The sequence below is a fragment of the Hyaena hyaena genome, unplaced genomic scaffold, assembly GCF_003009895.1.
Source record: "Hyaena hyaena isolate Hyena2069 unplaced genomic scaffold, ASM300989v1 scaffold_434, whole genome shotgun sequence".
NCBI classification, from domain to species: Eukaryota; Metazoa; Chordata; class Mammalia; order Carnivora; family Hyaenidae; genus Hyaena; species Hyaena hyaena.
The window spans coordinates 259774-282345 of record NW_024081069.1 but is presented as its reverse complement, the minus strand read 5'-3'; the positions used below and the strand labels follow the sequence as shown (position 1 = coordinate 282345).

At 42.5% G+C, this 22572-nt stretch overlaps 1 protein-coding gene across 1 annotated transcript in view; it reads right to left on the bottom strand.

The window, feature by feature from the left end:
• The window catches only part of LOC120245870 (kalirin), a 298908-nt gene that overhangs the window by 69528 nt on the left and 206808 nt on the right, over window positions 1-22572 (bottom strand). Inside the window, exons 17-21 of the mRNA XM_039253041.1 lie at window positions 16929-17120; window positions 13050-13199; window positions 9935-10049; window positions 6409-6524; window positions 5813-5935 (exon numbers count right to left, since the gene is read on the bottom strand). Coding sequence (XP_039108972.1) covers window positions 5813-5935; window positions 6409-6524; window positions 9935-10049; window positions 13050-13199; window positions 16929-17120 — 696 coding nt within the window. The remainder of the gene's footprint in view (window positions 1-5812; window positions 5936-6408; window positions 6525-9934; window positions 10050-13049; window positions 13200-16928; window positions 17121-22572) is intronic.

Here is a 22572-nt window from a genome sequence, read left to right as displayed (position 1 = left end):
CCAGGTTGGGAGACAAGGGCTCCAAAAAGCTTTGGAGTGAAGGAAGGAAGGTGGGTATGAGGATAGGAGAAGCATCTCCTTAGCCACGATAAGGCAAAGAATGATAGCACCAGGAACTGGTTACGAAAAGATCCCTGGTATCCTAAGGACTTCTATCTTACTGCATTTAGGGTGTCTTTTTCCCCTTCTGAAAACAATTCTTATATGGTTTCCTATTTATTTAAAGCAGAGATTAATTTTTTGCAGCTATAATCAAGAGATCTTTATGTAAAACTCTTGAAAGCACTTACTTATTTTTATTTATCTATTCTCTCAGTAAGACTTCAGCACGAAATGGGACTTTCATGGCCATCTGGTGGCAGCAGCCCTACAGGCAGCCCCATCACAGGAAATGGCATCCTGAAACCTGGAAACTGTGATTCAGATGCAACAGGGAGGGAGAATGGCTTGTGACCAAGAGTATCCCAGGTATGTATAGACCTGGGGGAGCAAATGGACAGTAAATTGGGCCATGTAGACAAGGCCTCCCCATGAGTTCTCACCTACCTTTGTGACTGCCTCCAGGCTCTCCATGGCCCCTAAACACCAGTCACGCTGACCTCACATGTCTTTCCTGCTGTGATGCGTGGTTCCCACTCATCCCTGCTTCCATCCAGTGGCCCTCTTTCATCTCCTCTCTTCCTTACCAGCTGATGGGGGATGCCCTTTCCCCTGTCCCTGCAGCAATCTATATGTGTACCTTGACTTCAGCACCTATCACTCTGAGTCACTTATGTGTCTCCTTCATTAGACCATACACTTCTCTAAGATAAGTGTTACATTTATTCATTTGTATCTCCAGTGTCTAGAAAATAGTAGGCATACGATAAATGTTGAATAAATGAATTAGTGAGTAAATATTGTGTTTGGAGGTAAGTGAGGCTTCACCAGCAAGAGTTGAGGGTTTATAGTGGGGAGAATTAGATGAAAAATTTGACCCATACACTGGACCACAACCATGCCCATAGCACGTACTTGGAATAGTCTGAAATGATTTCTTACACATGAGTGACTATGGTGACACCATGTGACCTACCACATGCTTGGACACCTGATGAGATCAGAGGTAAAAATGTGTCTCATTGGTGTGGCCCATCAGTATGAAGCCACTGACTTCTTGTGTGGTGTTCTGGCCCCAGTTGTTTTTCTAAGGATTTGGACTGCATGGGGAACTGGGTAGATGGCTGCAGAGTATAACTGAAAACACAGACAGCAGACATGAGCAGAGAAAGACAAGCTGAATCATAGTAGTGGTGATAATGTATTCCTGATCCCCCTGTAATGAGATGACAAGACAGTGTGGCTGCTAGTATGGCCCCTGGTGTAGGCTGACAGCCCAGTGTTTGTACCCAGAGGTGAGACTATGCCACATTTCTTGTTCTGCCCATACAGCTGAGTCATTCAGATTTTCTTGCACTCCTGGGAGGCCTAGCCATGGCTTCTATCTTCATTTCTGCATACAGCCATACAATATCTTTTCCCTTTCATAGCTCAAGCCAGTTTGAAACCCCAATTGTGCCACCAAAACAGAGTAACTTCTATAGACTGATAAAATGGGGGTTAGTCTGCAGAACCTATTGAATGGTAGGGTCAGGAGTATGAGCCATGAAGCCTTTAGGGAACATAATTCATTCGGACCTGGAAATTTAGAATGGATATCTCACTTATCCTGGGCTTTGTGGGTCCTCTAATATATGTTTCATTCTTTCTATTTTGAATTCTATGTAATCTGCTACAAAAGTCTGAGGTGAAAATGAAAGAGTCAATAGTTCTTTTTTCTTTTCCCCCCTTTATCTTCTTTCCTTTCTTTGATTAGTTAATATTATGCCATCTTTCTCTAATCGGTGAGCCCTATTATGAATATAGTTTTTAAAAAGCCCTTTTGGTGTCTTTTGCACATTTCATTAAGTTATTAAGATTTAGCCTTCTTAATATTATAGTATTAATATAATAGCCTTCTTATCTTTTCTTGAGATATATCTTCATATTCATTCCACAGGGAAGAGTTTGTTGCTATATGTGAGAAACTAAAACTTTCAAAAATGTCTATTTCATGTAAACTATATCCTCGTATGAGTCTCAGAAACAGAATCAGGCTCATCTTTTATCTTTTATCTGAACTGTTCAGATCCTACTTTTTTCAGTGTAAAGCACCTGTTGACAAGCACAGTGTCCCCTTCCCACAGCCTTAATTCCTGAATTACTTAATTTAGTTCAGCTAAGGCGCCAGGCACTCTTGTTACCATTTAATTTTCTTTTGTTAAGAAGAATTAAGTCCAAGTTCTCTCATAGCTTCTTTCACTTTCAGAGATAAAATTACCAGTTTAAAGAAGTGTTTTGTTAACATCAGTACTCAGTGGGAGATGTTAATCAGATGCCCCATGCCTTCCAGGATGGCTATATTAAAAAGATGAATGATAACAAGTGTTGGAGGGGAGGTGGAGAAGTCGCAACTCTTATACACCACCAGTGGGGATGTAAAATGGCACAGCCACTTTGGAAAACATTTGGGCAGCTCCTCAAAAAGGTAAACATAGAGTCACTACAGGCCTCAGCCATTCCACTCCTAGGTATATACCTAGGAGAACTGAAAAGTGATGTTTATACAAAGGCTTGTGTTCAAATATTCATTATTCATAGTAGCCCAAAACAGAAAACAACCCAAATGTCCATCAACTGATGAATGGATAAAGCCAATGTGGCATATCTGTATGATGGGGTATTATTCGGTCATACAAAGGAATGAAGTACGAATACATGCCACAACATGAATGAACCCTTGAAAACATTATGTAAGAAAAAAGCCAGACACAAAAGGCCACATATTACAGGATTCCATGATTCTGTTTATATGAAATTTCCAGAATAGGCACATTCATGAAGACAGAAAATGAAATAGTGGTTCCAGGAGCTGAGGAGAGGAAGGAATGGGGAGTCATTGCTAATGGGTATGGAGTTTGTTTTGAGGGTAAGGAAAAGGTTCTGGAACTAGATAGTGGCAATGGTGGCACAACCTTGTGAATACACAAAATCCACTCATTTGTAAAAAATGAAAAACCAAAGAATCTAAAAAATTTTTTTGCTATTGGAAGAAATAGATTTCTTTCAGCTGCCAAAATGATTAACCTTTCCTGTTATCATGTGCTTTGACCCCTTATAAATTTGGAAACCCACAATAGGAAAATATCTCATGTATTCTTCTAACTGGATTTTCTATAGCCTACTATAATAAGAAATATTTTCTTATCCTGTTATCCCCACCGAATTGTCTTTATCTTATTTTTATTCTTATACTTGTGGAGTGCTATATAGAAAGTATCTTTTTATATTCAATGTTTCTTCTACTTGTTCTGTTTCTTTGGAGCAGAGTATAATAATTTGATCTACTCAGTATGCTCTATTGCCCTGTTTAGTCGTGAGGGCCATCTTATTTTCTCTCTTGTGGCTTGAGGTCAATTTGGTTTCCACTTCAAATTCACTTTACTGGTAATAAAGATTAAAATCAAAGCTAGTTAGTTAAAGGAGGTTTGCCTCTGGCAAGTGCGACTGGGGAGGAACAGGAGGCTGTTGCCTTTTATCAGAAGCTCTTCAACTGGATTTGCTACCCTGTAGATATCCTAATAATAAATGGTCTGGAGACTTAGAACATGATAGATGGGAAAATGAAACTCCAGTATGGAAAGAGTTAAGTTAGGAGGGAGAGAGACCAGAGAGAGTTAAGTAATAGAATCATATTAAATATAGATTTGGAGTAGGGAGTCATTGGATCTACCAAACTTCTTTTTTTCCCTGTGTTCACAAATATTTGCAGCCTCCCTTTGATGCATGATTCAGTCAGGCAGGTAAACAAAGTGTGGCTCTTATCCTTTGGGACCTTGCTAGCTCAGACACGAGATGATACTTTGCACAGAACTGGCCAACAAGATGGTTCAAGGCAGGTCCCTCACAGGTTATACAGACAACAGTGGCTGGAACGCAGGGATGGGCCAGATCACATCCCGGCATGTCTGCAGGATCAGAGAGGAGGAGGCACTCCAGTGAAAGGTGGGTTCTTTTTAAAAAGTACAAACTAGAAGGAAGAAAATAATATTCTAGGCAGAAAAATAGTATAGAAAAGCTATGGAGGTAAGAAAGCATATGATGCATCTCTCAGAGGGTAAGAAAATATATTCATTCAGCTGGAGCATGAAATTTGCATAAAAGAATAATGAAGATAAAACTGGGGAAGTGAGGTGGTGCTGTTGTGGAGGCTGTTAACCTAAAGGCACTGACGAGTCACTGAAGTTCTTGGACTGGGTGGAAATATGACCCGCCCAGTGTTTCAAAGATGAACATCAATGATGAGCAGGATGGATGGGAAGGAAGGAGAGGCTGAAAGCATGGAACCCGGTTAGGGTGGTTACAAATATGAATGGAAAAGAGGAGAAAGAGAGGAAGAAGATTTTAAGGAAGAAGACGTTAAGTTGACTAGACAATTCTCTACATTTCCACTTAGGTTATGAAGAGATTCCAGTCCTAAGAAGTTCTGGATATCTATGGCCACCCATTTGATATGGATGGGTGCACCAGTGGATCTGATACCATTCTGCTTGTTAATGGTTCGTTATTTGGAGAGGGGCAGATAGACACAAAGTATAGGTCATTCAAAAGCTATTTTCATTTGGATTTGAAGAGTTCTGTGCATCCATCACCTTCCTAGTGCTGTCGGCTCTCGCTGGTACTGAAATGAGTCTCTTATCTGAACTGACAGCTTTTCACATTGGATGAAAGGGCCCCGCAGCTCACAGGACTGCAGGGACACGTTTGCCAGTATCAGAAGTTCATAGTGTAGAATTCAAAGTGAATAACCACTTGTGGAGGATCAGTTCCGGAATGAGGCTAAGGGCCCTATTTTGTGACAGAAAACTAGGGGAAACGTGCCTTCACGGGGATCTCTGGGGAGGATGGGTACCCGTAAGTTCCCCCCATCGTGACCTCCCACAAAAGCGGCTCTCATCTTGGGAAGAGCACCTGCCGTGTGTGGAAGTGGTGCCAAGACAGCCTCCCCTATGGCAGGGAGCCCGGCGTGGGGCACAGGGATGCTACAAAGAGGGAACTGAGACAGAGGAGATTTTCATTCAAACCCAAGGGTCCTCAGATCAAATCCTGACTGTGAAAACAGATTTCCTCCTACAATAGCACTTCCTGCTTCAGTGTGAATGGGGGTGTGACGGTGTGCGCTGTGTGCACCAGTGCACGTTTTGCTCTCCAGAGCCCCCAGCCTGGCTCGCTGGCAGGTCTGAGGCCAGATGGAAGCAGTTAGTTCAGGAAATAAGAAACTCACCTGGTTTGTGAACCCATCCATAGTCATTGGCCTATATAGGTAGACTTCCCAAACCATTCAAACATCAAGAATGTGTGGATAGGTGCAGATGTTCACACATGCAGTGTGCCTTTCATATGAATCTGTCCCCTCGCCTTATTTGGTCTGAAAGAATCCAGCAGAGTCTACACCTGCAGCATGCAGATGAGTGTGTGGGAGCACAGTGTATAGGAGCTGGTTCCCCCCATACAGATGCTCCACACAGATGCTCCATCCAGCAGCTGCGATTCTTCGGGTATTCAGGTTTCAATGGAGATCATCCTACCCGTGCTCCCTGCTCTCCCCTCCCCACCGCTTGCCACTGTGGTCAACATTTCTGTGCACTGAGGCTGCCCTCCCTTCTGTAATGTGAAACTGGCCAGATTGGGGAGTGCTGGGTAGACGTGGGGAGGGCTCCGGATTGCTTCCTACCTTGGCGGGCACCCTGAATTCCCCATACTCTTTCAGCAGTTCCTGAGTCTCCTCTGTGGTCTCTCCGGGGGAGGTATGTGTTGAGAGGTAATATTCACCAGTTTCTTGTATCCAGTCCAGTGCCTACAGGAGGAAACAACCCACCCAGTCCCCTAAAAGTCAGATGTCGATTGGAAAATATGCATTGTTACACTGACTGGGACGGTGTGATGGACCCAGGAAATGCTGGCACCATTTGGTTGGTCAGTATGTAGCTTGGAAGCTGGTTTTAGGACTGAGCCCTCTCCCGTTAGACTTGGAGCATCCTACCAGTTAGACAGTGTCTCATCCTCTCTTCTAGGCCAGGCCCAGCATCATCTATGAACTCTTAGAGGCAATCTGACCCCAGTATCGTCTCCCAACTCCTGGTAGAGTACGGGTAAAGGCTGAAGGACTGCTAAGTGACAGTCTGCTCTCCTTCCTCTAAATAGCACCGCCTCCCATCTCTACTCTGCCTGCTGCTGTGACCCTCCCCTGGGCTGTCCTGTGCTGTGGTCATCTGGGTACCCGCCCAGTCCCCAGGAGTGAGGCAAAGCCAGGTCAAGCTGCGGACATACCTGCTTAGCGCTGCGCTCAAACACCACATATTGCTGGCACTGGTCTAACCGCCGCTTCTTCAAGGTCCAGAAGTGCAGGACACGATTCTCCCTCTGTAAGAGCTCACTCAAGATGGCTGTGGGGCAGAGGAGAGGAGCACTGCTTCGGGAGGGCCCTGAGCAAATCTGCACAGCCCCGGGGCCAGGTAACTGTGACTTGCAAGTCTCCCTATGTGGCCTAATCCAGGCCCAGTTACCCCAGGGTAACTTAAAAGTGACCCTGATTCTCTTCATACCAAAGCCAGTCCTTGATGGTAAGGGACCTTGGGAGGTGTCAGATCTTAAAATAATAACTAACTCAGTAGGCCCCTGGAGCCTGTGGAGAGCTAGGGGACTTTGAAGTGCTGGGAGAGGGCAGGAAAGGGATAACAGCATGAGGAACAATATAACTGCATAGATAACCCATGTCCTGAGCCACACGCTCTGCCCTGTACAAGCAGCTATGCACACACAGCAAAGCCTTGAAGTCATGGGCATAGGGAAGTTGTGTTGGAATCATGTCTACCTGGAAACACACTCCTAGGTCCAAATTTCCATGCTAAGAAAAGGTGAACGCTTTTCTCATGTTGCCTCTAAAGATGTCAAGTGAGAGGACATGCACCAGGCATGTGGCACCACGATAGGCCATGGCAGGTGTTTGTCCATGTCATGTCCCTCCCTCCTCCTGTCATTCCAGCAGCAGCTGGCTACATGCCTAAATTTCCTATGTGTTTTAATAGTGTCCTCTATGCTCAAAGTACTCACATTTACTTTGTATTATGTCTGCCTCCTGCTTCCTGCTAACTCTGTTAGATACTAATAAAATACACAATAATGTTAATATGAAAAATTAGTATTTATTAAGCACTCGCTAGGTAGCAAGCACATATTCTCATAATACTCTGCAATGCACATACCATTAATACCTCCATTTACAGATGAAGTAAGGGAGGTTCAGAGAGGCTAAGCAACTTGTCCAGGGTTATTCAGATAGGAATGTTTGACCTCAGAGCCACCTTGGTCCTCTGGGTTAGAGGGACTAAGAAGTGTGCTTTATAAAAAAGGGCACAACAAAATCACAGTGCTTGTACTTTGAACTTGTACTGCATCCTCCTGGAAAATCTGTCTCTCTTCCTTTAGGCTGAGAAATTTTATAGGTCACCAATCCCTATATGTATGTCTTTATTATGCAACTTTTTAGTTCCTCCCCAAAGAGACAAAGTGCCCTGCCTGAGGGCTCAGCCGTGTGACCTGGTGTGGCAACTGTGTTGTTAACAGATGTTATACAAACAGGAACTTGGCATGCTTTTGCACATGGCCTTGCCATCACCACTGTAAGGAGATTTCCCGGGAAGCCATTTCTCCCTCATCTGGGGTCCAAAATTAATACATGTGGGAACAGGCAAGAACCCAACCTACAGCAAAGGCACCGAGCCAGCCAAGACTTGGAGCGTGAAACAAAGCTGCACTGCTGAGCCCAGCCAAGACAGCTGGTCCCCAGCCAACACACAGTCACCTGAACAACAAATGCTTACAGTCATATGTCACTGAATTTTTGCTTGTTATGCCGTAATAATTGCACCCGTAACAAAAACTTAAGTGGTCCTGGCCTTGGGTCCAGGCAGCAGGGTGAAAGGAAATGGCTATAGGAGAAATTGTAGGTCCCTGCTTAGGTAGAAGCTTCAATTGGGCAAAGACAAGTAAGAACCTGTGTTTACTTTCATCTTTTTGCCTTCTAATCCTCGTTATGCTCACTGCAGAATTGTCTGCGGTAGTTAAGAGAATCAACCCTGATCAGGCAAAACCCCTAGAGTTTCAGATTTCATTTCTCCCCCTTCTGGAAAGCTTTCCTATGGACACAACAACCTGCCCTCATCCCCAGCATACCCTGCTCATTCTGGGTGCCTGCCACTCCTGGTTCCGTGAGGTGGGGGGAGGGGCACGTGCTCTCTCAGCAGGCAGTTGGCCTCACCCAGACTGCTGCTTGCACTGCAATGTGCAGGAAGGACAGGGGGACATAACGCCAAGCACCCCCAGGTCCTCTGACCTCAAAGAGGGAACACATCTGGAAAAGGATCTATTTCTTCTTCTCTGTAGCAAATTTTATTCCTAAACTTAATTCTTCCCACTGGCCTCTGATCTTCCCATCTCTTGAGCTCTCTGACCAGGGAAGGAGGCCCTACCTACTGCAGATCAGCACCACCCATTCCTCAGCCCTCAGCCTGTCCCCACCCCTCATTCAGGTCACTTTCAGCTCCCTCCCTAGCATCCGTCTCCAGGCTTGTAGTCCTCTGCTGTGTCAGGATGACTCTTGTTAAATTCTTCACCAACTCGCAGGTGAATTTCTGCATGGCCCAGCATCAGTGATACCAATGATAATCATTTAAGCTGAATGTGGTTACCTGATAAGCAATTACTAAAGGTTACTGATTTGTTCCTACAATTGTAGATTTCATAGAATTCAGAGAGATATTAAAGATTATCTAGATCAGTACTTATCTAACTTTTATGTGCACACAAATTGTCTGCTTGGGTGCGGGTAGAAGAGCTCTTGCCAAAACAAAGCTTCCCACTCAGTAGGTCTAGGCAGGGCCTGAGAGTCTGTGCTACTCACATGTGCCCAGGTGACACCAGTGCTGCTGGTCTGGGGACCACATTCTGAGGAGCAAGAGTTCAGACACCCTCCATTTTAAAATATGAAAACGGAGACCCGGCGTGGTTCAAGTTGGGTAAGCATCCGACTTCGGCTCAGGTCATGATCTCACGTTTGGTGAGTTCAAGCCCTGCATCAAGCGAGCTCAAGGCCCACTTTGGAATTCAATCTCTCTCCCTCTCTCTCTGTCCCTCATGGGATTCTCTCTCTTTCTCCCTCTCTCTCTCTCTCTCTCTGCCCCTAGTTCACTCGCACTCTCTCATTCTAAAACAAAACAAAACAAAACAAAATAAAATAAAATATAAATAAGTAACTGAAATTGTAAAAGCTTATACAATAAGTCATAAAGCCAGGATTAGAACTTGGTTTTATGCTTCTTAGTCTCTGTCTTTTTTCTGGGCCCTAAGATACCTTAGTCTTATGTGCTTCAATATATGTTAGCCACATCTGGCTATTTAAATTTAAGTTAATTAATATTCAATAAAAGGAAAAATTTAATTCCTCAGTTGCATTAGCCACATTTCAAGTGCTCAGTAGCCCATGTGACTAGTGGCTACTATACTCACAGCGTAGATATAGATCATTTCTTTTACTTCATAAGATTCTGTTAAGTGTTGTTCTAGATCAAGATAAATGAAAAAATGCCAAGGAAATTATATCTTCATTTTCCCATTCCAAATCCCGATGCATGTTTAGAACTTGCCCAGGAATCGTCTCTGCCCATGCCATATCCCACATCAACCTTTTTCTTATCCAAGGAGAAGAATCAGGAAATCTGAGATTGCATAAAGACCAGGTACACAGCCGGCGGTCGGTGCTGCTGATGTGGCTCGCAGCTGGAGCCCCCACACTGACCTTTCACTTGCTGCTCAGGTCCCCGCGTGTGGCTGGCGGCACTGGGCATGCTGACGTTGTTCCTGTGGATGTACTTGAGAAACACTTCAGCGTTCCGCCGTGCCAGGGTACAGGCCTGAGAGAGACAAAGGTATGAGGACCCCAGCAGGGGCATGGGGTCTAAGACACTTAAGAAGGGTGCTGGCGGTGAGGTTTCTGGAGCCCTGGGGAAGCAGAGCCATGGAGGCCACTTCCAGTTCACAGACACTCCGGTACCAATGCAGGAGGCTGACTCTTTTGTGGAGGAAAGAATCACACCCTGGGTCTCTCCTCTTTCCATCCCAGCTCAAAATCAGAAATCAGTCATTCCTTGACTCCCGGTATGTTGATTCAGTATTACTAATGTCATAGTTACCGTCTCAGGCTGGTTTTCTTCTGCCACCAGAATGCCTTTTATATGACAACGGGGGGAAGTCACTTTAACATTAGTCTAATTTAGATTTGAGACAGCAAATTTGGTAAACAAAACTATTAACCATACATTCCACATCCAAATACAAATTACTCACATAAAAATAAAACTTAAGAGTTCATAAAAATCGACGTCCACCTTACTGACACTAATATCCTATTGCTGGGACATATGGATCTACACACGGGACTAAGAGCCATGACACCACTCTCTTGACAATTTGCATTAGCTGTGCATGGGAGAGAGGACAGGTCACATCCTCCTTGTCCCCATAGAGGAGACCCAGGCTAGAACGGGCAGGAACCATGAAGCAGGTAAGGGCTAGAATCTAGGACTACTGACAGATTATTCCTAGGTTCTCTCAAGGCCAAAGAATTTCTGAATTTCTTTAAAGAACAGTTTTGTTTTGTTTTTTTTCTGCTGCATAAGTAATACAGCAGCGCCCCCTTATCTACAGTGTCCATCTCTGCAGTGTCAGTCACCCGAAGTCAACTGTGGTCCAGAAGCAGGTGGTCCTCCTTCTGATGGATCTCCAGAAGGTCATAGTAGCCTATCTCCACATCATAGTGCCAGCGTCATCCACCTTACTCCACTCATCTCGCAGGCATTTTATCATCTCACACCATTACGAGAAGGGGAAGTATAGTCCAGTGAGGTATTTTGAAAGACCACACTCACATAACTTTTATTACTGCAAACTGTTATAATTGTTCTATTAATTATCAGTCATTGTTGTTTAACTCTTACAGTGCCTAATTTATAAATGTTATCATAGGTGTATACGCATAGGGAAAAGCATAGTGTATACAGGTTCAGACATCCACTGGGGGTTTTGGAACATTTCCCCCCTGGATAAGAGGGACTATACTACATGATATTTAAGTTTATTTATTTTGAGAGAGAGAGTGAGCGAGCAGGGGAAGGGAAAAGAGAGAACCACAGGCAGGCCCTGTGTTGTCAGCACAGAGCCTGATGTGGGGCTTGAACTCACAAACTGTGAGATCATGACCTAAGCCGAAACCAAGAGTCAGACTCTCAACTGGCTGAGCCACCCAGGTACCCCAAAAGCCCACTAATTTTTAATCTACAGTTTTCAATATTATCTCTAAGCAAAACTGTCAAATTTTGACACCTTTTTATATTTAGCAACTGATTCTACAAATTACATTGTAAAAAATTATTTTAAATTTTGCATTAGCAGCAATGGTTTCTGGAAGCTCCGGTAAAAGACTGTTGGTGAGTCTATCCACCACGAGGTCCATGAATTTAACAGCTGGATGGTGGTCCAAAGCTAAAGTACACAACATAGATCAGCTAATACAGATAAATGGAGAGAAAATGGGAGTTTCTCAACTATGATTTTAGGCACATATGGAAAATATTTTCTTATTTCAGTCTTTGAAAGAAACATGCAATTTTATGAATATCTTTATACCTTTTAAAAAATTCTTTGATATGCTCCACTTAAGTTATTGTTTTAAGCTTTTATAGTAGAAAAGACTTTTAAAATCTCTGAAGCCCTGTATAGGAGACTTTTTATTTAATCTTATTAGTAAGAGCTGGTTACTAAGCGTTCCGACTGAATGCAGGTGCAGGTGCCTGGTAGCTAGGACGAAGGCAGGGAGAAGCCATCTTAGAGAAAAAGAGAGGGAAAAAGATGTAAAATTCAAAGAGGTGGTCAAGTAGAAAAAATCTCTAATAAAAGAAAGTCAGTTAATTACAGAATTATAGAAAAGCAGTAGCAACATGTCAGAGTATAAAAATTCTCTTTGTACTTTCAGAAACCTGAAAGGAAGCAGAACATGAAAGCAAGAAATTTGAGAGTAAACAGAGCCTTTAGATAAGTTTTAACACAGACGACTCTGGCAGAAAGAAGATCAAAGGCTAGAAGAAAGAGGCTTACTAGGATTTTCCACATCAGCTAAAAGCCTGCTCAGAGCAGGACTGTGCTTTCTCCCTGAGAAACCAGGGCTCTATCAAAAACAGAACACACAAAATGAGGTATTTTTCTCTTCATGCAACAGGATAAATAAGTGGTGTTATTTCCATTGGTTATTGATAATTGTTAAATTGATAAATAAGGTGTATTTAATTCTTGCCCTAAATTTTACATCATCCATGTATGATGTATTATTTACTTTAATACTGATTTATAACTGGGCTTACATATTCTTTCTTTTTTAATATTTTTTAAGTAGTCTCTGCACCCAACGTGGGGGCTCAAACTCACAACCCCAAAATCAAGAGTCACATGCTCTACTGACTGAGCCAGCCAGGTGCCCCTAGGCTTATATATTTCAATTAAAAATATTTTTACAAACCAAATATCATTTGGTGAAACTACGTATTTTTCTCAATTAACAACATCAATGGGATGTCATGATATTCGATCATGGTACCAGTAGTAATGGTATATAATAACTGCCTAGTCATCCAGAAAGTGCTGAAATAAATAATATTTGAAGTATAACTTTTCAACCTTTCAAACTAAACAGCCAGTATCTTCTTTTATCTTCTCTACAAATACCTCCATGTAGATAAGAAGTGAGGAAAAACAGGGGGATGGAAAGCCCATATGATGATGCCTGTGTGTGCGACAGAGACAGAACAGAGATGAAAGAGCAAGGCTAATGTCCCAGTCCACGGATGACAATGCGCTCTCACCTTAAGAAAGGCCTCCTTTTGTTCCAAATGTTTACTGATAAGTGGGATGACATGGTCCATCTCTGCTGCTGGTCCTAGTTTGTCTCGTCCACCACACCAGTCCTCATCTCTCCGGTATTCTTGCTCTAAACTCTCCAGAACACTACAGACCTAATGAATGAAGGAGGAAAGGTTCCATAGATGAATTGGTCAGGAAGGATTTTCTGAGCACTTTCAGCTGACAGAGCCCTGCACAAGTGACACGTTTTATTTCAAGTTCAGTTTGCAGATGTAGAACATGCAGTGCCCCCTGCGACGTCTAAGAGTCCAGGAAGTTTCCCAAGTGGAACTTAGGAGACTTGGAATCATCTCTGACGGTCGTTGGCTTAAGGCTGATGCTATGGGGTTGATGACATCACTTAGGGAGAGTATACAGAGCAAGAAAGGAAGAAAGACTAGTAATTTGGTGGTGGGGGGGTGTTCAAAGTGTTCTTTATATATTCTATTGCTGGAACCTCATGAGGACTCTGTGAATGTGTCAGAGGAGGAAAATGAAGTTTAGAGAAAATACTAGGGTTGCCCAACCATCTGTCCTTGCCCTACAGGAAGTAGCCCCAAACAGAAATAAAGGAGGAAGTGGGCCTGTGTTGCGGGATTTATGGGTCCTAAGTGAGTGTTTTCTTTCATATCCCAGCAAAAACATCTTGAGCTACTATCATAAGCCAATGATAACTTCAGGCCTTCTATTGGAAAATGTGTATTTCCTGTTATTTAACCTCCATTTAGTTGTGGTCCATACAGTTTTTCTTGTGATTGACTTCTAGATTTATAGCATTGTGGTTAAAAAAATAAATAAATAGAAAGATGCATGATTAAAAAAATGTGCATTTCCTTCGGAGGATAACAAATTCGGGTTAACTTAAAAGACAGTGGTTCTCAAAGTGCTAAGAGGCTATTCTCTAAAAGCAGAAGTGTTTTAAATGGGACTTGGATGGAAGTCAGGTTGGGTGCAACAGGAGGGGACCTAGGGCAGCCTTGTGTCAGGAAATAGGGAAGGGTGAAGGAAATAGAAACTCGTATTCCTATACTTTCTTTTACTGGGTTTTGAAAGCTTGGCCATGACAGCAGGGAGAATGGCTACAACTATCCTGGGTCCCCTTTGCCTGAAGAGTGTGGTACTGGATAGGATGTTAACTGAGTGACGAACTGAGCTGAAAGATGTTCCAGGCAGATGACTCTCATGGCCAACATGCTCCTCATGCCACGAGAAGGTGTGTCCCTGAATTCTGCCTCCTCCAGCACCACACACCTCTCCTGCAATGCGTGAACATGTGCAGGAAGGCCCGTGTCTTGAGAGAAAATGGATTACAGACAGGCAAAAAACTTGAAGAGTACTTAAGGCCTGTCCCATGATAGTATTGAGCTAAAAATCAAGTTGGGAGCTAGAGGAAATGAAAAGTTTAGCAAGCATGAATCCTTTAGTTTAACAGGTAAAGAAACAGAAATCCAGAGAGGTAAGGTGACCTCTGGCAAGGTCAGTTCAGGGTCAAATTTCCTGACTCCTTAATGTAGTACTTTGTCCCCTTCAGCATCTTGAGCCATTAAAAACTAAAAGTGGTGTAGGATACTAGATGGGAATTAAAGCTCATTAAAAAAAAAAAATCTGGATACAGGTATTTCCTGCTTGTCACAAGCACACGCTACCACTTCACGTTTATGAAAGACCTACGTTAGTACCTGTTTTTACTAACTGAAAGAAACACAAGGAGGGTTTTCTGTTTTATGAAAAAAGTCAGCATTTGTTCTGCAGGAAGCTGTGACAGAGGCATCGTGCACCTGAGCAGTGAGGATGGCCCCCCAACCTCCTTCCCCGGGAACCACACTCAGCCTCTCAGCATCCAGCTGCCACAGATCCCGACTGTGTCTGTGAGTATCTGTGCTTTATCTTGATTTATTCTGTGTATCTGTTAGCAGGATGTGTCCTAAGGTTTCAGAAAGGCCTTCAAGAGGTTATTTTTTGGGTCTGGGAAAGTTAAAATTTTTTTTCCATATAAATTAATGGTCATTGCTTCTTTGCTTTACATCTGACTTCAGCTTACAAAAGTTTTCATAGGAATGCTCTATATTCAGATAGCAGGGGATACCTATATTCAGTTGTCCAGCATCACTTGTTGAAAAGATTTTCCTTTGCTTTTGAATTGTTGCGTCAAAAATGAACTGACTGTATATTTGTGGGTATACTTCTGGAATCTCTATTCTGTTTCATTGTGTCTATTCTTACACCAACATCATTCTGTCTTGATCACTGTAGCTTTGGAGTAAGTCTTAAAATCAGGTAATGTAACTCCCCCAACTTTGTTTTCTTCTTTTCAAGATTGGCTATCCTTTGCTCTTTGTATTTCCACATAAATGGAAATATGCAATCAGCATATCATTTTTTTACAAAAAACTTGCTGGGGTTTGATTGGGATTGTGTTGAATCTATAAACCATCCTAGTCAGCTGCTCCCAATTCTGTGACCATCAAAAGCATCATTACTCCAACAGGAAGGAGAAGTGAGAGAAGGTGTGGAAACTGGAACACTGGCTACGGGCCTCTGACGCGCATTTATATTTGCTTCAAGATGGACTTTCCCATGGCCCCTGTAAGTCACCCAGAGGACAACATGTCTCTGATTGATTTCTACCAGGGAGTAATTCAGAAGAAAGTATTTTACACTGAATAAAATTACTTCTTTTTTAAAATTATTATTTTTGAGAGAGAGAGCAAGAAAGAGTGAGGGAGGGGCAGAGAGAGATAGAGAGAGAGAATTCCAAGCAGGCTCCAGACTCAGCATGGAGCCCAGTGTGGGGCTTGTTCCCACGACCGCTGGGATCATGACCTGAGCCCAAATCAAGAGCTGGATGCTCAAATAACTGAGCCACCCAGGCGTCCCCCAATTACTTGTATGTTAAAGCTCTATTTCATGAAAAGAATTCCCTAAAGGCACCTGAATCATTTAAAAATCCTCTCGGCCCTGTGCATATTGCATTACAGATGGAACAGTAAAGGGTCTGCATCTTTAATGTCCTGCTGTATGTATCTCCTGCCTTTTCTCCCATGGCTGCACCATCCTATCAGTTAGGCTCATGGTCTGCCACTGACAGAGAACTGTTTTCTCCATCAAACTGAGAGCCCCATGAGTGAAAGTGCTGACTGTTTTTCAGGCATAGTGCCTGACTGTGACAGATTAGATTACTGTCACTCTGCTTTCCTGACCTTCATAGGAGGCATATACTTCACTGCCTCATTGATGTTGGCTTGGCCCTGTGACTTGTTTTGGCCAAAAGGATGTTAGAACAGTAACACAAGTAGAGACTTGTGATGCAATTGCACAGTAGATTTTGGGCTCTTGAACTCCTTATTTTCACCATAAATGTGCCTCAAATAGCTAGTGGTCAAGGAGGATGAGAGACATGAGAACAGACCAAATCTGCAGCTTGGAGCCAAGTTCTTCCAAGCTCAGCCAAGATAGCTGAACTCAAATACTTGAAAACAAAATGCTGATCATTTTATGCACTGAATTGATGGGTAGTTTGTTATACAGCCTAATTGTAGCCATTGCTGACCAATACACCCCTCACATCTAGTGTTCAGTATACACCTAATTTCTCCTTCGACACCTATGTCTGATGAGCTTGAGAAATTTATAAGAAGCAAGTCACATGGTTCACTTCTCTAAAGAAAATATTATAAGGAAGCTAACTGTAATATTTCCACATCATTATTCTACTCTCAAAGGTTAGTGCTGAGAAGACTAGCTTCTTGTTAAGGGAGATACTGCAGATTTATAGTACGAAGGGGAAAAAAAGTACTCCATCAACATCAGTCCCTGAAACCCCACAGCCCCTCCTCCCTCACCTGTTCAGAAGTTTTATAAAATGCCACAGAGGCATTGACTAGTTTGAGCCGGTCTTCCATCTTCAGCATGAGCTGCTGCCAGTGGAGGGCCACCTTCTCGGCACATTCCCGGATGGCGTCGGCATCATAGTGGCCGGCCTGGAGCAGAGCCTCAGCTTTCTGCTGTACCTGCAGGGCACTCTGGTGCGTCTTCTGCAAGGAAGTGGCATGAAAGAGGGACTGGGCACAAGGGGAGGAGAGAGAGGTCCGTGGGAGTGACCCAGGCGTGGTACAGGAGGGGGTGGAGTGAGGCGTGAGTGGAAAGATGCAGAAAAGTTAAAGAGCTTTAAATGGTGGATTCAAACATTTTGTCATGACGATTAATATATCATCGTTTTTAAAGCATCTTTTAAAAAAGAACACCATGCATTTTCATTAACTGAATGCTCAGAACCCTGGCTCCTGCCCCCACTCTCCTACAAGCCATCTCAGTTTCTGTGGTAGAAAAGCAGCAGTTGTGTATGAATCTGCTCCCTGATTGGTCTGTACATTAGCTAATTTCTCTTTTCAAATCTAATCATAAAATTGTTCACTATAGTCACTTTTCAAAGGAGGTAACTGCTATAGTCCCATTTTACAGATCAAATAAACAGCATATAAGAAAAAAAAATCTGCATGTAATTCAAAGTTCAGCCAACAATGCAATTTTTTTAAACATTAATAATTATTTGAAAAGGATGCAGGAGAAAGAATAAATTTGGCAGGTTAATAAAGCCTAAGAGTAGCATCTCACTCTCCCTCAGCTACCTCACCAAGGGAACAGAGCAGTATAGTAGATAATTTAGCTCAACATACAATCCCTACGTTATTACATTACTTATGTTCACACTTAGGATAATATGTATATTGTGGAAGGTTTATTTTCTTATTCAGGCTAAATGCGGTTTGAATTCTCTGAGTTCACATTAACTGTAGCAGGTGGGGAGACCAGGCTGGTGGACAGGGTGGCAGAGAGAGAGCCAAAAGGGATTAAAATTTACTAAAATAAAGTACAGATATGGATGAAACAGAACTTCAAAGAGCTAATATTATTGCAACCTCAACCACTGGGATCATTTCAATTCAATGGCGTAGTGGTAATTTGGCTTCTGCAAAAGAAGGCATAGCTGTTTAAGAAGGTATAGCTCAACTTCTGGGAAAAAGAGACAGCAGCCCAGTAACTACTCTAGAACTATTTCTGCCCTTCTTCTTGGGCAGCCATGCAGGGACAGTTCCCTGCATGGATCCCTGAGCTGATCCACTCAGCACTCCCTGTGTGAGTACAATCTCCTTCCTTTTCTCCTCTACACCACCTCTCCCCCTTCACCCTCCTCCCAGACTGCAGGCTGCATAGTCCTGTTTATTTTCCCTAGTCTATCAACCATCTCCGGGCTTCCCTTCTCTGTTCTGAAATCTGTACTCAGTGCAAGCTATGTGAGCACGACAGCCTCTAGCAACCTAGATTCCTTCATTCCCTTGCTTTGCCACTAAGTCAGCACTCAATTGTGATGACCATATCAGAATTTGAGTTCCTAAATGCTGAACATAGCTAGAAAGAGTAAGCTAAGGGGCAGAAAGGATCCTTTACTAATCCCTGACTTCTTTCTCTGTTTTACTTATTGGCACCATTTTCTTTCCTGCCTCCTAAACAGAGGGGTACCCCAAAGTGCATTCTTGCTTTTTGTTCCCTTCTTCAGAGCTCTTATTTATTCCCATGGTTGCTATTATTTCCTCTTTGTAGATGACTCCCAGTATCCATCTCTCACCCTACATCTGACCCTCATCTTAAATTGTCTTTGGGTGTGAGAATGATCTGCCTGCCACACTTCTCACTCCAGGTCAGCAGCACTGATTCAGTTGATCTAGTTGCTTGCCCCATGTTAGCCACTTACAAAGATGCATTCTTAGTCAAAGAAGTGAATGGCTTCCTGGAGAGAGGAGGAATGCTCGCCAGTGAATGCAAATGGTTTGACTGCCCTCCCAGAGCCACCACCTTCCTCCTAGACGTCATCTCAAGCTCCACATCTAACACAGAACTCCTCCCTCTGTAAGTGTCTTCCCACAGCAGTCTACCGTCTGCTCTCCTTGTTGTTGCCTGGGGTTCCAATAGTGACATCATCCTTGACTGGTTCTTCACCCCGAGTGCCGGTCCAGCCCACATCATGCCTAGACTGCTGTGGTGGTCCCAGAGCTAGTCTCCTTGCCTCCATTTCTAATCCATCAAACCCATCCTTTACATTTCACACAGATAAATTTGATTCCCCATAACAGGAAGTGCTTGGATGAAGTGACTTCTAATGTTCTTCCAGCTCTGAAACTCTAATTTGATGCTGTAATATCATTCTCTTCTCTCAACTCAGAGGCCTTCAGTGGTTCTCCCACGGTTTTAAATTTAATTCCAAACTTTGAAAGATGTCATTAAAGTCTCCTTCCAATGTAGTCTGTAACATTATCAACTACTACCTCCTTACAAAAACCCTCTGAAAACACACTATGCACTTTTTAATTTCACTCCTTCATTCTTCTTGCCTTTTAATGAATATTCCTTATTCTCCCCCATTTATGGTCCAGTAGTCCTTTGAGACTCAGCTCAAGTCTGGTCTCCTTTAATAAATGTGTTTTTTGGGGGGGTTGGGCACCTGGGTGGCTCAGTTGGTTGAGCGAACAACTCTTGGTTTTGGCTCAGGTCATGATCTCATGGTTTGTGAGTTTGGGCCTCACATGGCTGGCTCTGTGCTGAAAGTACAGAACCTGCTTGGGATTTGGGATTCTCTCTCTCTCTCTCTCTCTCTCTCTTTCTCCCCCTGTCCCTGCTTCTCCCCCACTCTTGCTCTCTCTCACTCTCAAAATAAATAAGTAAACTTAAAACATGTTTTTTGAGGACTTCTGGGGAAGTGGTGAATTAGAAGATCCTAACCACAGAGGAGGTGGGAGGGGGAATGGGTAAAATAGATAATGGAGATTAAGACTACACTTATTATCATGAACACTGAGTAATGTTTAGAACTATTGAATCACTATATTGTATACCTGAAACTAACATAATGCTGTATGTTAACTATATTGGAATTAATTTTTTTAAGCTGAATAAAAAATCCTTTTGGACAGCTGGACTCACTGAAACTACTTTCTTCTGAACTCCTATATCACTCATCTAATATTTGGCTGATTCTCCTTACTTAGCCTGTGAATCTCTCAAGGCAAGGACTGTTTTAAAAATCACTTTAATAACTGTCATTTGTCCAAGGGTATACGCTGTACCAAGCACTGTGCTTCTGCATATTTGTTCTGGTTCTTCTGACACTACTACAAGGCAGATATTATTCCTACTTCACAAATTAAAAAAAAAAAATCAGGCTCAGGCTGGTTGAGTAACTTGCCCAAAAATGTACAGCCAAGAAAGTGGTGAAAGCAGGTATAAGATTCAGGTTTGGCTATTCTTGTGTTCATTCCCACCATATCACACCACACTGTTTTAGCTCTAGCAATTAGAATGGTATCTACAGTGCTTCATTCGGAGGAAGGGTTCACCAAATGAACATTAGTGATTATGATAATTAACTGGCTTCTCAATATATGAAACCAGCATGTAATTGTCATCGAAACCCCATCATTATGTCTTTTTCTCTGAGGGTGAAGGAATAACTCTAATTGTACTATAATTTAGGCTATGTAATAAATCCTCTTCCTTATTATGAAATTCATTATCATCTGATAGTCCTTGGAACTCCAACCCCTTTAATATCCAAAATGACAAACTCTTATGCATATGACATAATCTTGCCTTGATAAGCCTGAGTCATATTTTGCATGTATTTCTACTCTCTATTATGTAATCTTATTGAATATTATATCTTTAAGACATGGATTACCAAGGATGTAAATATATGTTAACACAGGAGTACATGGAAGAAAACTGAACCAAATCATTTGACTTTATTATCTAGTTTTAGCTACTTTTTCTGCCATAATGCTTATGCTTAAAATCCATAAGAGGATTTCAAATAAAATAGATTTCAAAATCGAGCTTATCTCTATGATATTCACAGTTCTTGAAGAATCATCAGCCATAACATTTTGCATACTAACAAACAATAATTTGAATTTGTTGATAAATCTATGCTTTGGGTTCTGTGTGCTGGTCTCATTCTCAACTGTTCTGTTTTCCTGAAACCCAGGGTACTTCCAGTAAAAATTCTGATCCTCTTCCAGGAGACCAAAACTTTAAAACCCATAAAGCCACCCAAGCTAGGGTGAGCAGCCATTCTAGTCTGTCCATGATAGTTTCAGTATATGCCTGTTTTTTCTAGCTTAATTACTAATAATTCCCTTTTTCCCTCTCAGAAGTGTCTCAGTTTTAACAATAAATTATATGATCATCCTACCCATAGCTATTTTGTTTTCCCTTCTGGAACATAGGATTCTTTCTCAGGGTCTAAGAAGTCAAATTATGTTCTCTATCAGCCATCACTTGGAAAGGCCTTGGTAAGTAACAGGTCAAGCCAAACCAGGCTAGATAGATCCCCTTTCAAATTGCTTACATCTTCCTTGGCGTATTTTCCCCTTGTTGCATAGTTTCCCCTTCCTTGGCATATGTTTCCCTTGGTCTAAACTGACACATTTCGAGAGAAGCACAGGCTCCCTGGAGAAGGAGCATATTTGAAGTTCATTATTTTAGCTACGCTACAGACCCTGCCTACCCTCCATTCCCATGATCTTCCAGAAATCCTATCTGCTCTGCTATCTCCTCTTCAGACCATAGACATATACTCCACAGGGGCCTGTATCTCAATATCAACTCCAAGACTATTTGATCAAGCTGCACCCATGTAATAAGAGACCTACGTGCTCGGTGAGCTTCTATACTGTAAGGGTGCAACAGCACCATTACAAATTAATACATACTGCATGTGCAGGTCATGGGGTTTAGTCATTTCACTAGCATAGCTAATGTATTTACCCACTATTTTCTGCTAGCTCACTGAAATGCTCAAGTATGTCATGACACTTGGTTTTGGAACAAGTGCCCAACATCTGTTTAATGGGACAGGGAATTTAATTACCTGATAGGGCAGGTGAGCCTTCACAGCTGAGATAAACAAGGAGGAGGTGTGGCCAACAGTGGTCTTCTCTCTGTCTAGCATTCTCACAGCTCCATGCCAGGCCTCTAGTCTGCCCAACCTCTGTTCCCTTCATGCTTCTTCTCTATGGGGCTTTGACCACTGTGTGCCTGATTCTCAATTGTAACCCTAATCCTGATTTTTCCTTGACAATGTATAGATCTTAACAACTTTCATATTTGGGCATGCCAGTAAACAGAGACAGAGGCAGCTGACGATAATAAAACCTCTCTTCTCTGCTTAGCTCCTCCTTAGGAAATGATTTGCCCACACTGTGTGTGTAATATACAGCCTATTTTAAAACCTCAAATCCAAGACAGTAAACTACTACTAGTAGTGGTTCCTACGAAGATAGCAGGCATCTTATAGAAACATGTCATTTAAATTGAACTATGTTTACACATACAAGATGGTTTCTAGAAAGTTAAAGGGTTGAAATCAATCAATACTAATTTAGCAATCAGCCGATTACTATCTTAAAGATATAGTATAGGCATGAACAGTTA